The sequence below is a fragment of the Hyperolius riggenbachi genome, chromosome 2 (genome assembly GCF_040937935.1).
Source record: "Hyperolius riggenbachi isolate aHypRig1 chromosome 2, aHypRig1.pri, whole genome shotgun sequence".
NCBI classification, from domain to species: domain Eukaryota; kingdom Metazoa; phylum Chordata; class Amphibia; order Anura; family Hyperoliidae; genus Hyperolius; species Hyperolius riggenbachi.
In genome coordinates, this window is record NC_090647.1 from 491,132,810 (window position 1) to 491,149,406 (window position 16,597).

The 16,597-nt window shown below is 44.8% G+C and overlaps 1 protein-coding gene across 8 annotated transcripts in view; it reads right to left on the reverse strand.

The window, feature by feature from the left end:
• The window catches only part of DSCAM (DS cell adhesion molecule), a 635,668-nt gene extending 620,812 nt beyond the window's left edge, over positions 1–14,856 (reverse strand). For 7 of the 8 annotated variants that reach the window (XM_068270401.1, XM_068270399.1, XM_068270402.1 and 4 more), the window contains exons 1-2: positions 14,778–14,856; positions 9,972–10,140 (exon numbers count right to left, since the gene is read on the reverse strand). In XM_068270401.1, coding sequence (XP_068126502.1) covers positions 9,972–10,020 — 49 coding nt within the window. In that variant the 5' untranslated portion in view covers positions 10,021–10,140; positions 14,778–14,856. The remainder of the gene's footprint in view (positions 1–9,971; positions 10,141–14,777) is intronic. The other variant, XM_068270403.1, reaches the window with a different exon arrangement.
• Positions 14,857–16,597: the final 1,741 nt, after the last annotated feature.

A 16,597-nucleotide genomic window follows, 5' to 3' on the forward strand; every position in this document is an offset into this window, starting at 1 on the left:
AAATTAGCTGCAACGAGATCGTCACAAGCGGCGAAAGCGGCAAAAACCGTGCGGCGTCAGTTGATTGAAATCTATGCCCTGCCAGCCAGATAGCCATCAAAACAGCGTGTAGATTTCAATCAGTGCAGTCCTTAAGTAGTTAAACAATTATTGCACAATTTCTGTAAATCCAATAAACTTAATTTCACTTCTCAAATATCACTGTATGTGTCTCCTATGATATATTTAACTGACATTTTTTATCATAACAACCAACGATTTATACAGGAAAATCGTGACAATTAACAAGGTTGCCCAAACTTTCGCATCCCACTGTATTTATATATACATACAGTGCTGCCCATAATTATTCATACCCCTGCAAATTTTGACTTGAAATTACTTTTATTCAACCAGCAAGTCATTTTTTGATGGGAAATGACATAGATGTCTCCCAAAAGATAGTAAGACGATGTACAAGAGCCATTATTGTGGAAAAAAAATCTCATCTTTTATTTAAATTTTAGCAAAAAGTATCCAGTCCAAACATATTCATACCCTTTAGAATCTGCCATAGTCTGTGGGAAAATCCAAAGTTCTATACCATTCCAAATAGCCCAAGCTGTACTAAAGCATCCTAATTACCCAGATTAAAGGACCACTGTTGAGAAAATCTTAACATTACAATATTTATATAAACAAATACAAATAAGAAGTAAGTTTCTTCCAGAGTAAAATGAGCCATAAAATTACTTTTCTCCTATGTTGCTGTCACTTACAATAAGTAATATAAATCTGACATTACCGACAGGTTTTGGGCTAGTCCAGTGTTGGCAAACCTATGGCACGCATGCCCAAGGCGGCACGTGGAGCCTTCTCTGTGGGCACGCGTGCGGTGTCCGCCATCACTAATCCCATAACCCCCACCGCCGAGACCGCAGTGATGGGTTGTTCGCAAAGAGCCAGCTCTAAGAGCCAATTCTCTTCAGCGAACGAGAGGAGCCGATGCCGAGGGAATAGCCGAAGCTGTGCCCCATCCCCTCCCCCCTCTGCTCACAGCCCCTCAGACGTCAGCACGTCCTGTCAGCGCGGGACTTTCGGCTGGCTGGTAATCGTGGAGCTGCGCGCCGCCGCCGGGAGAGGAGACTTCTAACAGGTGAGTAAATTCTTTTTTTTGCAGGTGAAATGTTGTCCATATTGCGTTATGTTCTGCTGACATGTGTCCATATTGCGTTATTTACTGCTGACATGTGTCCACATTGCGTTATTTACTGCTGACGTGTCCACATTGCGTTATTTACTGCTGACGTGTCCACATTGCGTTATGTTCTGCTGACATGTGCCCTCATTACGTTATTTACAGTACTGCTGACATGTGCCCTCATTGCGCTATTTACTGCTGGCATGTGTCCATATTGCGTTATTTACTGCTGACATGTGCCCTCATTGCGTTATTTTCTGCTGAAATGTGTCCATATTGCATTATGTTCTGCTGACATGTGTCCATATTACGTTATTTACTGCTGACATGTGTCCATATTGCGTTATGTTCTGCTGACCAGGGCTGTGGAGTCGGAGTTGGAGTCGAGGAGTCAGAGAAATTTTGGGCACCCGGAGTCAGATTTGGAGTCGGAGTCGCTGATTTCATAAACTGAGGAGTCGGAGTTGGAGTCGGAAGATTTTTGTACAAAATCCACAGCCATATTAAAGGGGAACTTCAGCCTAAACAAACATACTGTCATCAAGTTACATTAGTTATGTTAATTAGAATAGATAGGTAATATAATCTCTTACCCACCCTGTTTTAAAAGAACAGGCAAATGTTTGTGATTCATGGGGGCTGCCATCTTTGTCATGGGGGCAGCCATCTTTTTGGTTGAAAGAAGGCCACAGGGAGCAGGAGACACAGTTCCAACTATCCAGTTTCCTGATTACCCCTCCCAGCTGCACACGCTAGGCTTCAAATGTCAAATTCAAAATGTAAAAAAAAAAAAAAAAAAAAAAAAAAATTGCACCAAAACAGCAGAACGAGAACAACAAAATCAGCAATTCCATCATGCTTTGCACAGCATCAGGGGAAAAAAGCCCGGGCAGTTTTCCTCTGTGCAGCTAAAAATGAGGCTTGTGTAAGAGAAACAAAGTTCTGATGCTGTGAAACTGTTAAAGAAACACAAAGCCTTTTCAGTGCTGCTGAGTCGATTTTTAGTCCGGTGGTTCACTTTAAAGAGACACTGAAGCGAAAAAAAAAATATGATATAATGAATTGGTTGTGTACTATGAATAATTACTAAAAGATTAGCAGCAAAGAAAATATTCTCATACTTTTATTTTCAGGTATATAGTGTTTTTTCTAACATTGCATCATTCTATAATATGTGCAGATTACACAACACTCAGCATTCAAAATGAGTCTTTCAGAGCAGTCTGTGAAGTAATGACCTCTCCTCTAACAGAGAAAAAGTAAACAGTTCACTTACAGTTGAGATAATAAAAGTCAGATAACAGCCCTCTCCACGACTAACTTAGTCGGAGAGCTTAATGGCTTGTTTGCATAGAGATAACAACTGGAGTTTCTCAACTCTTCCTGTACTGGAAACAATTAGACTGATGTATCTGATCTTAAAGAGACTCCGTAACAAAAATTGTATCCTGTTTTTTATCATCCTACAAGTTCCAAAAGCTATTCTAATGTGTTCTGGCTTACTGCAGCACTTTGTACTATCACAGTCTCTATAATAAATCAACTCATCTCTCTCTTGTCAGACTTGTCAGCCTGTGTCTGGAAGGCTGCCAAGTTCTTCAGTGTTGTGGTTCTGCTATGAACTACCCCTTCCAGGCCCCTCTATGCACACTGCCTGTGTGTTATTTAGATTAGAGCAGCTTCTCTCTTCTCTCTTATCTTTTACAAGCTGAATAAATCGTCCTTTGAGCTGGCTGGGCTTTCACATAGTGAGGAATTACAGACAAGGGTAAAGCTGTTTGCAGGAAGAAAAGAGCAGCCTGAAACTTCAGTGCATGAGAGATGCAGGGGGAAAGAAACACACAAATGATCTCTTGAGATTCAAAAGGAAGGCTGTATACAGCCTGCTTGTGTATGGATGTATTTTCTATGTGTGGACATACTGTACATCAACCTACTTCCTGTTTTGGTGGCCATTTTGTTTGTTTATAAACAAACTTTTTAAAACTGTTTTTAACCACTTTTAATGCGGCGGGGAGCGGCGAAATTGTGACAGAGGGTAATAGGAGATGTCCCCTAACGCACTGGTATGTTTACTTTTGTGCGATTTTAACAATACAGATTCTCTTTAATGTTTTATTTCTTAGCTGTACTACACATACAAATCATAATATCATAATTTTTTTTCCGCTTCAGTGTTTTTTTAAGTATTAGACTAAGGAGTCGAGGAGTCAGAGCCATTTTGGGTACCTGGAGTCGGAGTTGGAGTCGTGATTTCATAAACTGAGGAGTCGGAGTTGGAGTCGGAAGATTTTTGTACCGACTCCACAGCCCTGCTGCTGACATGTGTCCACATTGCGTTATGTTCTGCTGACATGTATCCACATTGCATTATGTTCTGCTGACATGTGTCCACATTGCGTTATGTTCTGCTGACGTGTCCACATTGCGTTATGTTCTGCTGACGTGTCCACATTGCGTTATGTTCTGCTGACATGTGTCCACATTGCGTTATGTTCTGCTGACATGTGTCCACATTGCGTTATGTTCTGCTGACATGTGTCCACATTGCGTTATGTTCTGCTGACATGTGTCCACATTGCGTTATGTTCTGCTGACATGTGTCCACATTGCGTTATGTTCTGCTGACATGTGTCCACATTGCGTTATGTTCTGCTGACATGTGTCCACATTGCGTTATGTTCTGCTGACATGTGTCCACATTGCGTTATGTTCTGCTGACATGTGTCCACATTGCGTTATGTTCTGCTGACATGTGTCCACATTGCGTTATGTTCTGCTGACATGTGTCCACATTGCGTTATGTTCTGCTGACATGTGTCCACATTGCGTTATGTTCTGCTGACATGTGTCCACATTGCGTTATGTTCTGCTGACATGTGTCCACATTGCGTTATGTTCTGCTGACATGTGTCCACATTGCGTTATGTTCTGCTGACATGTGTCCATATTGCTTTATTTACTGCTGACATGTGTCCATATTGCGTTATTTACTGCTGACATGTGTCCATATTGCGTTATTTACTGCTGACATGTCCATATTGCGTTATTTACTGCTGACATGTGTCCATATTGCGTTATTTACTGCTGACATATGTCCACATTGCGTTTACTGCTGAAATACTGCCCACATTGTGTTTATTTTCTGGTGTCTGGGGTAACTGTTGCTGCATTTATTATTTAATGGTCATAGTTGGCTATATTTGTAGCGGCGTGTGAGCGATCAGACAGGAGGGGGCTGGAGGATCGTAAATGATCGTTTGGGACCACTAATGGACAAAAATCTAACCAATGCGATCAGATTAATGAAAGTGATCCAAATTTCGGTTTAATCCTGTCATTCTTATTTGATTGGTTAGGAGATTTTTGGTCATTAGTGTTCCTAAACGATCATTTCCGATTGTTCATAAGAAGAATAATTTGTAATCGATTGCTAGGCAAATTGTATCATTAGTGGCCACCTTTACAGATGGTAATTCGATGCCCCATGGTGCGGACTGTCTAGTCCAAGACAAACTATGTCCTCGGTATACGATGGTGCGCTGTTCCTCTTATAACAGGTGATCTCAGGCTCTTGAAAAATGTTTATTCATATCACAACTCAACTCCAGCAGCCACGCATAGCTCCATTTTTCTGGAAGATGCAATGATGGGTGAGGGCTCGTTTCCACTAGTGCGGCGCCGGCAATGAGCGGGTGGGCGGTATCGCAGGCGAATACCATGAGCCGTGCCATGCACGGCTATGGGATTCGCAGCCTCCGCCGCGAATTCTGCGGGGGGTTCCGCCGAATCGCTTCCGCAAGCGATTCGGCCGCGGCGCCGCTATCCCCTATGGCAGAGTTTCCCTGTGCGATTCATGTGCGGGGAAACTCTGCGGAATCGCGGCGGAAACCGCGATAGTGGAAACGGGCCCTAAATGTGCTGGTCATAAATGGTCAATGATATGCAAAGAATTCTGTCTTGCATGCAAATTTCGTCTAATTTTGTATGCAACTTGTGAATGAACCAAAAATGCAAGCAACATCTCATTGACCATAGTTCTGGTCATCTCTATGCTGCCTTCCCCTTATTAGTATTTGTTAGCAGTTCATTGATTTAAAGCAAATCTGAGGGTAGGAACAAACAAGGGCGTTTTTGGCAGTGTTTTGGGATCGCTGACAATCGCTGGAGATTCTCAAAAATTCTTTGGCAACTACAGTGATCGGTGGGGAACCCATTAGTGCAATTAGAGTTCATCGCAATCGCAGGATATGCAACATGTTGTGCTTAATTCAAAGTATATAAGCGCTGCATAAATCGTTTATCAAAGTGATCACGCAGCGCTTTGGGGGAGCGATTACCTTTTAATAAAACTTTGTTTTACTTACCGGGTCTCAGTATTTTATCCTTCTTCCGTTCGTAGCCCTGCCCCTAATGGAAGAGGTCACAGGCACTTCTGATTGGTCATAGAGAAGCACCTATGACCTCTTCCCTTAAGGGGCAGGGCTATGGACAAAAGGATGCCTAGTGAGTATAATAAAGTTTTATTTTTAAAAAAAAAACACGTGAATAGCAAATTGGATGCACTGTACAAACGCCCTAGGAATTGCTGTACACAGCGCTTCAGCGATTTTAAAGCAGTGCAGCAATTCCTAGAGGGTTTCAGGCCTGAAGTAAGATTAAAATAAAAACAAAACAGTTACTCACCAGAGGGAAGGCTCTGGGTCCTATAGTACCTTTCCATTCCTCTCATGGTCCCCTTGTTCCAGCGTCATCACACCCGTTCAAATCCGTCACCACAGGAAGCTTCGAGAGCCTGAGTGCTCCCAAAGACGGCATCACTGTACTGTACATGAGCGAGAGAGCGCGCTAACGCATGTGCAGTATGGAGAAGCCTTTCTTCAGGGCCACTCAGGCTCCCTAAAGGTGCATACACACATCAGACTATAGTCTTTGGAAAATTAAAGATCACAGACCAATCTTACCACCCTTCATGTCTGATGTGTGTATGAGCCTTTAGCCTCACAGAGCAGTATTTGACCGATGGGTTTAATACCTCTAATGGGGATGACGGTGCTGAGGCAATGGCATGAGGGAACCATGAAAGGAACAGGAAAACACTATAGGACACAGAGCCTTCCTTCTCCATAGGTAAGTATCTGTTTTTTTTTTATTAAATTTCACTTCAGTTTTGCTTTACATCCTGATCTGGAGCACCTTGAGCAGTGAGAATGGTGAATGAGGGCTCATGCACACCAAGAGCGCTTCTAAACACTTTTTAAGGCCTCTTTCACAGTAGGACGTTGCATTTCAGAGCGACGTTAAGGTCGCACAACGCGGCCCTCACACAACGCATATAGACTTTAACTTGGACGTTATTGTGTGTTCTTTAACACTGCGTTAAAGAGACACTGAAGCAAACTATTTTTGCCAATTTTACCTTATGATTCGCTTCAGTGCTCTTATCACTAGTAATCCGCCGTGTCCCCGCCGCTAAACAAGGGCTGCAGAGCCCCCAAACCCCTCTGCAAATATCTACGACCAACTTAGTCGTGGATTTTGCTGCGCTGAGGGGCATAGCTTCCAGCTGTAGCTCTGCCTCTCCTGATGTCAATCGCCGCACGGATCGCCACCTCTCCCCGCCCCTCTCTGTGAAGGAAGACAGAGGGGAGAGGCGGCGATGCGGCGCGATTGACATCAGGAGGGGCAGAGCTGAAGCTGAAAGCTCTGCCCCTTCCAAGAAATGCCTGCCGGATTGCCCCCTGGGGATTTGGGGGCTCTGCAGCCCTCGTTTAGAGGCAGGGACACGGCGGATTACTTGTGATAAGAGCACTGAAGCGAATCATAAGGTAAAATTGGCCAAAATAGTTTGCTTCAGTGTCTCTTTAAGGCTACTTACACACTAAGACGTTGCGTTAGGTGCTACGTTAAGGTCGCATAACGTGCACCTAACGCAACGTATGGTGGTGCGTGAGAGGTCGTTAGAGTGAGACGCGTTAGGCGGCTCTATCCGCATAAGGTCTCCCAGGGTGGCGCTGATTGGCCGGCAGAACCACGTGATGCAGAGCAAGACACTCTGCATCACGTGGTCCCGCCGGCCAATCAGCAGCCGCCAGTGCAGTGCATATTAAGTAGCCATGTGCGCGGCTACTGTAGCGGCATCTCCCCGCCTCCTCTCCGCCCCCCACTGAGCATGTGCAAACAGTCTAACACGGCTAAAGCCGCTAGAATGCCCAGCATGCTGCACTTTCACTAAAACTTGCAGCGTTACATGTAACGCAACGTGGGCACTGTGAACAGTCCATTGCAGTTACATTGCTGTGCGTTGGGGGAGCGTTACAAGCTGCACTAACGTGCACCTGTAACGTCCCTGTGTGGAAGCAGCCTAAGTGTTATGACGTCTTTCTTTATGCGTCTCTTGGTGCGCCGTTTTCGACGCACAGTGATGACTATAAATTAAACATTTTTTGGCTTAGTATTGTGGGCTGTTGGTGATTACTTCCGTTACTACAAATAAACAAAAATCCCCCCCCCCCCCCCAAAAAATATATAAAAAAAAAAAAAAAGAAACAAACAACTGGAGCATGCGTAATAACAAAATAAACACAAAACACGTGTAATTACGATGGAATGAAAACGGCACAAGCGTTACATTTACAAAAAAAAACATTACTGAGCAACTGCAACACACAGCAAATGTATTGCTAAACGCACAGCATGCAGCACTTTCTACTAACGCTACACGTTACACACAATGCAACGTGTGCATTGTGAATGTCGCACAGACTTAGGGCCCTTTTACACTTAATCAGTTGCTCTCAGTTAAAACGGAAATAAAACTGATTTTCAAAGTAATGCCCATGTTTTCCTATGGCACTTTTTACACTTAACGCGTTTTAACTGAAATCTTTGTCACAATGCACTGCTATGTAAAAAACGCGTACTAACGCACACTAACGCACACCAACTGATTAAGTGTAAATGGGGCCTTAGTATTATTGTGCATTAGTCTGCGTTGAAACATTTTCTAACGTGCGACTTTAACGTCACACTGTGCAGGGGCCCTAAATCTCCAGCGGTTTGAAAAGCACTTGGTTACTGTAACCCTATGATGGTGTTCCCACAGCAGCGTTGTGATTTTTTCAAAATCCCAAAAACGATGCATGCAGCGTTTTTTGGAAGCGATTCAGCTTGAATGAATGTGTAAAATCACTGTGAAATTTGCAAATCGCTAGCAATTGCAATCGCGATTTTGGTGTGCACTAGCCCTGAGAGGCATATCATTCCAAGCTGATGCAGAATTCTGCAAACTTTCGCAGCTTGAAAATAGACCAATCAAATCCTACCTTGGCTTCATTTGCTTGCTCCATTTTCAAGTTGCATAAATCTGCATCAACTTGGCATTACTGTAATTGCATCTCAATGACCTGCAATGTGGCACAATGTGGCAAAGAAAGCACTGCTCGACAGAAGGATTATTTATCAGAGAGTAGTTAGCTGAAAAATAGCAGGAAACGCATGCAAAAATCACAACATAATGTTAGTCTATGGGCAACAAAAAAATGGCATTGGAATGCGTTTTCGAATGCGATTTAAAGCACATTTTTTTAAAAAAATCGAAAAGTCTTTAACTTATTCTTGCATACCGAATGTAAACGGCATGCAATGCTAAATGAAACTGCATGCTTTTCACAAGTATTTTTGGGAAAAGGATAAAAAAAATATATATTTTTTTAGTCATTAACCACTTGCCGACCGCACACTCATAACGTGCGTCGGCAAAGTGGCAGCTGCAGGACCAGCGACGCAGTACTGCGTCGCCAGCTGCAGCCTAATTAATCAGGAAGCAGCCGCTCGTACGAGCGGCTGCTTCCTGTCAAATCACGGCGGGGGGCTCCGTGAATAGCCTGCGGGCCGCCGATGGCGGCTCGCAGGCTAGATGTAAACACAAGCGGAAATAATCCGCTTTGTTTACATTTGTACGGCGCTGCTGCGCAGCAGCGCCGTAAGGCAGATCGGCGATCCCCGGCCAATCAGCGGCCGGGGATCGCCGCCATGTGACAGACCACATCCTGTCACTGGCTGCACAGGACGGATAGCGTCCTGTGCAGCCCGGAACACCAGGGGGAGGCAGCAGGTAGGAGAGGGAGGGGGAATTTCGCCGCGGAGGGGGGCTTTGAGGTGCCCCCCCCCCGCCACCCACAGCAGGCAGGAGAGATCAGACCCCCCCAGCACATCATCCCCATAGGGGGGAAAAAAGGGGGGCAATCTGATCTCCCTGCCTGCACCCTGATCTGTGCTGGGGGCTGCAGAGCCCACCCAGCACAGATCAATCAAACCAGCGCTGGTCCTTAAGGGGGGGTAAAGGGTGGGTCATCAAGTGGTTAAATGATTCATTATTAAAAAAAGAAATACCCAAACAAATGCAAACGAGAAAAAAAGGCTAACGCAGGAAGAAACACACATGGCAGAAAACTCTTGGTTTTCCGCACCGACAAGTGTGCTCCCAGCCCGAGTGATTATCCTGCTCTGCAGGAAGCAGAGTTGACCTGAACAGAGCCAGAACTTTGCATGGGGCTACTTTCAGAAGGGGCCTCTTTCACAAGAAAGGCTAAACTGCACGCTTACCAAGCCACTTTATGACCGGTAACGCAAATCATTTCACTACAGCAATCTTTGCCATCTCCATAAATAAGTCTACATTATTTTTTTGTAGCTATCAGATTACTATGAACCTTTACACGGCCATCTGAAGGTTCTTCAAGTGGAAAGAGTGAATGACTTCCATAATACCTGTAAATCCTGTACCTACCAAACAGATGGCTCAGCCAGAACAAAGCTGAAATGAGTCTGCTGACCATATCTGCACAATCACACTCAGCAGAGAATTGCAATCCACACGCACTGCAGCTGCCGACTGCAAAACAGGAGCTGCCACACCGCACCTTCTCCACACTCCCATCTAGTGGCCAGTGGTGGTGCTGAAAAGGTAAAAAAAAAAAAAAAAAAAAACTCTTGGAACCATTTATAAAGATCTACAGATTTACACATCTACAGAGACAGTCTACAGATCACTAGAAAAGTGACAATATTTCTGCAGTATTAGGGACCCATTCACACTGAAAAGCGCAAAGTTTTGCGGAAGTGATTTTTCCACGATATAACGCAGAAAAATCACTGGACACTGCAGCGATTTTTCCGCGATCGTGTTTAGCGCTTCTATAGCACTGAAACGCTATCGCCGGGCAATCGCCTGAAAATGGTGCAGGCTACACATTTGCGTTTGGCGATTTGCATTAATCGCCCAAGTAAGAACCGGCCCATAGAGTATTATAGCACTAGCGCTTGAGCTTTTTGCCGAAATCGCTGGCAAAACGCTCTAGTGTGAATGGGCCCTTAATGTCACTTTTCTGGAAATCTGAAGATCACCATGTTATTTATATTATTATTATTTAGCTGAACTGATCACCACTTTTACAAGGGATGACATATTTCCAAGATTGTCACAACTATATCGTATTATGCACAATACAATTGCATTGCAAACTTCACAATATAGCTGCTATTGATAATAGTGCCTATGTCGGCACCTGAAAATTATTGTTTTTGTGGCAGGGGTTGGTTAAAGTTAGGCATGGCAAGGAGGAGGGGTTGTTACGTGTGTGTGTGTGGGGGGGGGGGGGAATAGGTTAACGTTAGCCATGGGGGGGTTGGTCTAGGTTAACCGTGGGGGGGTGGGGAATAGTTAGGGTTACTTGTGTGAGGAGGGGAGGTTAAGGTGTTGGTTAAGATTAGGCTTGCGTAGGTGTCGTTACGGTTTGGCATGTGTAGGGGGTGGTTAAGGTTAGGCTTGGGTAGGGGACGGTCAAGGTTAGGCAACCAGGGGCGGTAGGTATCATAGAGGGAAGGTTCAGTGTGAGAATAGGGTTAGGTTTTGTTATAGTAAAATACAGTACATTTTACCAGTATTTTATCAATGAAAAATACCACTCTGAAAAGTAGAATATCTGTAAAATACCGATATTCTACTATTGGCTGTTTCCAGGCACCCAAATTTCACGACACTCTATTTCATGCACGTGATGACAGTGTTTGACCCCTCACCAGACACACAGGCAAGGGGCTTGATTCACAAAGCAGTGCAAACTGTTAGCACGCTGGTGAAAAGCCCCTTATCATGCCTAAACTCAGTTTAAGCATGATAAGTTTAGGCATAAGTTTAGGCATGATAACTATAGCACCAACTGGGTTAGCACTGCAGTGCACAGCTGATCAAAAGTTTTGCGCTAGCAAAGTCTGGTGTGCGAAACGTTGCATAGAGTTTAATGGCGCTGCTTTGCGCGAGGGACTTTGCGATCTAAACTTATCTAAACTTATCATGCCTAAACTGAGTTTAGGCATGATAAAATGGTTATCACGCCTAAAGTCTTTAACTAGTTTATCACCGCTTTGTGCATCGAGTCCAATGTGTGGATTTCAGTGAAATTTTCAGCACGGGTTTACGGTGGATAATATCTGTCCTATGGCATTACACTATGTTTAATGTTCTATTGCAGATCCCCATGTACACAACTAATTGAATCACTGAAGAACATTAAAGGACAATTGAAGTGAGTTGAATATGGAGGCTGCCATATTTATTTCCTATCAAACAATACCAGTTACGTGGCAGTCCTGCTGATCTATTTGGCTTCAATAGTGTCTGAATCACACCAGAAACAAGCATGCAGCTAATCTTGTCAGATCTGACAATATTGTCAGAAACACCTAATCTGCTGCATGCTTGTTCAGGGTCTATGACTAAAAGTGTAAAGGTGCGTACACACATGCGACTATAGTCGTTTGAAACGATCGTTTCCCGATCATTTCAAACGATGATCGTTTAAAAAAAAGCAGCCAACGACCATGAAGTCTAACGACGGACGAGCTAGATCGTTCAAAAGGAATGATCTAGCTTGGCGGATTTTTCCCAACGACGATCGTTTGCAAAAGTAGTACATCGTTGGAAACGATCGTTCGTACTAGGCTTGACATGCGCATTTCACTATTTCTCCATGGAACTTTTCATTTTTATGCGCAGGCGCAATAGTTACTTTTACGTGATGTAACGTTCGTTCTAACGATCTGATCGTCACACACCTTTTAAAACTAACTTTACTTAGGTCGTTCTTTCATCAATTAAAAGTTCGTTTGTCGTTCATAACGAACGATCGTTGTCGCATGTGTGTACGTAGCATTACAGGCAGAGGATCAGCAGGATAGCCAGGCAACTGGTATTGCTTAAAAGTATATATTTATCACATCCATCCCCCTCCTTTGCTACCTAAATGCACCCCGGCAGCCTCTTCTGAGGTGGCCAGGTTTGGCATTAGTGCCCAGGCACTGGCATGCCTGCACACAGGGTTCGAATCTCGGCTCTGCCTGTTCAGTAAGCCAGCACTAATTCAGTAGGAGACCTTTGGCAAGTCTCCCTTACACTGCTACTGCCAATAGAGCGCGCCCTAGTGGCTGCTGCTCTGCTCTGGCGCTTTGAGTCCGCAAGGAGAAAAGCGCAATATAAATGTTATTTGTCTTGTCTTGTCACACATACTACGTCATATGCCCGCAGCCGGAAAGCACTACGCATGCAAATGATGCCACGACTATGTGACGTCATCGGGCCTAGTGCACCTGCAGTGGAGTAGCTTATACTGTATATAAGTGGTTTCTATATTTCACTGCAGCGCTTCCAATGTTTGATTGGTAGCAGGCCCAGATTTACATCACAGGAGCCTATAGGCACAGATATCCTGGCACCGTAGACTTTGCCCTCCATGAACCTACAAACCCCCTATGAACTGCACCACAAGTGTGCTGACCCAGCTGTTACTTCTCCCTTACCGGTCATAGGTAGCAACAGGTGTCCCTTATCATTAGGTAACCAGAGGTACCCTCAGTATTAGCCTCCCTGGTGTTCTGGGTAATGCGTACATAAGTACGCATTACCGTTTTTGTTAAATAATTTTTTTGTTCTTGCTGTAGCTAGCAATACACTAGCTACAGCAGTACGCCATGTCCCCTCGCCCCGCATCCACCCACCCAATCCCAGCCGGCCTTACTTATGCGTCCGAGATCCTGCGAGAAGCGTGATTTCCTATCGTCGCTTCTCCCGTTGCCATGGTGATGATCGGACATGACGTCATCGGGAGTTCCGATCCTTCCCATAGCACAGCCTTGGCGGTGATTCGCCAGGCTGCACTAGGCGTTTCGGGGGGCAGCCCCTTTAGCAGCGCATCGCGGGAGCAGAGGCGATCGGACAGAACATGTAGCCAGCAAAGTGCTAGCTACATGTTCTGCACAAAAAAGTAAGTGAAAAGATCCTCCAGGGGCTGAGCAATCCACCTTGGTGTACATGGACGAGCTCAGCTCGTCCCTACCGCCAAGAAGGTTAAGTAGCTAGTGGTGCCGACAACTGAAAGTAGATCTCATCATTGGAATGCCAAGAGCTGGGTGACTAAACCCTCATTTACACTCTGCTCGGGACGCATAGGGAAGGAGAGAAGCTCTGGAGGAGGGGGGTGAACCGACCCTCCATCATCAAGCGCCTGTAGGCATGCGCCTATAGTGCCTTAAGGTAAATACGGCCCTGATTGGTAGTGTATACTTTGCCACTGAGGCCTACTAGCACTGTGGAGAACTAAGAACACTGTCAACGGAATTTGATAATTTTGTTAGTGGAATGCGGCGGTTTATCTCAACACTGTAAAGTGCTGCAGAAGTCAGTGCTGCAAAAATACGGTAGGACATTAGACTTTTACTATGTCAAGGATTGGACTGTCAGCTTCACTGAAGACAGTTAGGCCTCATTCCCACTAGAGTATGTCTACTGCTGTGAGCATTCAGGCAATGCGTATAGTGTGCAATATGCAAGGAAAGTGCACTGATAGTCAGATTTATGTCCTGCAATGCAGTGCGTTCTAGGAATGCACTTCTGCATGTACTTTGTGCACAATGCAGGCGCTGGGTATTGCTGTATAATGCCAGCCCCCACTTCGCACACTGGGAATAAGACTTTAGTAACATGACGCTGTTCTGAAAAGTGAAGCTCTACATCTCAATGCTATGTAAATACACAATACTAATACCATCCTCACACTTTAGTATGTGCTCCACAGCCTCACCCCCTATCCTCAATATTTTACTATGGACCCCTTCCCCCCCAGAACCCCCCACTGTGCCCCCCCCCCCCCCTTCCAACAACATTATTTATGAGTTCCCCCTCCTCAATCCTTCTGAGCACTCTCTTAACCATCCCCCCCATCTCTCTTCTATAATTCCCTCCTCCTCCCAATATTTTTACTACACCCCCTCATTGCAAAAGTTGCTATGACCACCCCTCCATTGCTATGTTGCTATCACTTTGCCTTCCTTTCACACACATTTTATTATGGGCCATCTACCACAACTATCCTACATACCCCCCTTCACTAGCACATTTCTCTCCCACACTCAGTTCTTCACTTTTATTATTCGTTATGACCTCTCCACATACAGTTGTATGCTCCATCCACAATTCACACACTTTCTAATGGTTTCTCATTCTCCCCCTAATGCTGCACACACTGCATCATTATTGTACCTGACACAGATCCAAGGCACTGCAGCCCAGCCACACAAGTCTTTCTGTCTGTGGAGCTGTGTCTGCACAGTTCTGCCTGCTCCTCTCTCCTCCTTCACGCAGATATGACGTCATCCTTCCACCCATCAGCCCCAGCGGCACCAGAACTCACACAGGTCGGGACTCAACTACTGGTATTGAATCTTAGGGGCGGAGCAATGTGTCTCTGTGACCATCCTGCGACCTGCATCAGTCTCAGCACACTACTATGTATGCAGTTCTGCTATTGGCTAATGTGTAGGAGGTGCAGCATAGCTCCCAACTGTCCCTCTTTGGGAGCCCTGTCCCTCTGCCCCTCTTTCCTGCTCATTTGTCCCTCTTTCAGAATTTTGTACCTCTTTCTATGTAAATATATATATAATGTGTTTGATTCTAAACTTTATTCCCACGCTTTAAATTGATATATTACTCTAACCCAGAATAGAAAGGACCAGTGTGGTTTGAATTATAAAACAACATATTTTTCTTATGAAATTTTTATAGTATGCCTGACTAAGGGTGTGGTGGGTGCATGATCAGGGGCGTGGCTTAAGTGTCCCTCTTTCTCATCTCAAAAAGTTGGGAGGTATGGGTGCAGACCTGCAGGAAGATTCTTTGAACTGTACTTTGTTTTCTCTCCAAAGAGAATCTGTCATAAAAAAACAGATACTTACCTAGGGAGAGGGAAGGCTTTGGGACCTATAGAGCCTTCCCATGGGACTGTAGACAAAACATACATCCTTACCTAAAATAAATTAACAGGAACTCAAAGTTGGTGCATAAAAAGGCCGTGGCCAATTTTATTGGTTTAATTTATGTAAAAGAGGTCCAAATAACTTTATTAAGTCAAATAAATAATCAATAAATAATCAATAAATAACCAAACTCAGAAAATGTTAGGTCCACCATTACAGTTCAGACCTTAACTAGCCAACATTCAATACCGCAAGGACCCCTTGATGGAACCAATAAACTTGACCACGACGGATCTTCTTCTTGTTGGGAGGGTGGGTGGGGAGCTTGTCCCATCCACGCTGGAAACTTAAGGCAGATAAGCATAGGACAGCACCTACTTATATACCCTAAAAACTCCTCTGATTGGCTGCTGCAACAAAGTATTGGGCCTAGTGACCTGGCAGACTTAACCTTTCTACCTAGCCGACCAATCCTGAACAGGCCTACGATTTTTTGCCTTACTACCTAGGAAAGGAATAGCAGCCAATCAGAGGATGACTTACCTCAGCCATAGAGGCCAGTGTTAATTTTTTAACAGATTAGTTATACTAATTTAGAAACTGTTTTTTTACCTTTCTTTACCTATAATCTCAAACTATTCAACATTCCTGTTTGCCACACTCCCATGAAGGGCCTATTTTATTGAATATGGCCCTGTACATTCCTCTCATGGTCCCTGTGTTCCAGAACTGGCTCTTCCGTTCAAATCTCCTGCCGCGGGAGGCTTTGGGAGTCAGAGTGCTCCAGAATTTGTGTGTCTCTGTACTGTACCTGAGCGAGAGAGCGTGCTTGCGCATGCACAGTACGGAGAGGCCAGTCTTCAGGAGCACACGGGCTCCCGAAGACTTCCGAAGCCTCCAGCAGCGGCAGAGAGCTGTCTCTGACCCATTCGTCGGAGACTGCTAACGGGGGAGCCAGCGGTGGAACGTGGGCACCAGGAGAGGAACGTGAAGGCTCTATAGGACCCAGAGCCTTCCCTCTCCTTCGGTAAGTATCTTTTGTTTTTGTTGTTGTTTTTTTTAAAAGCACTTCAGACTCTCTTTAAAGGGACTCCGAGCTCTGCCTAA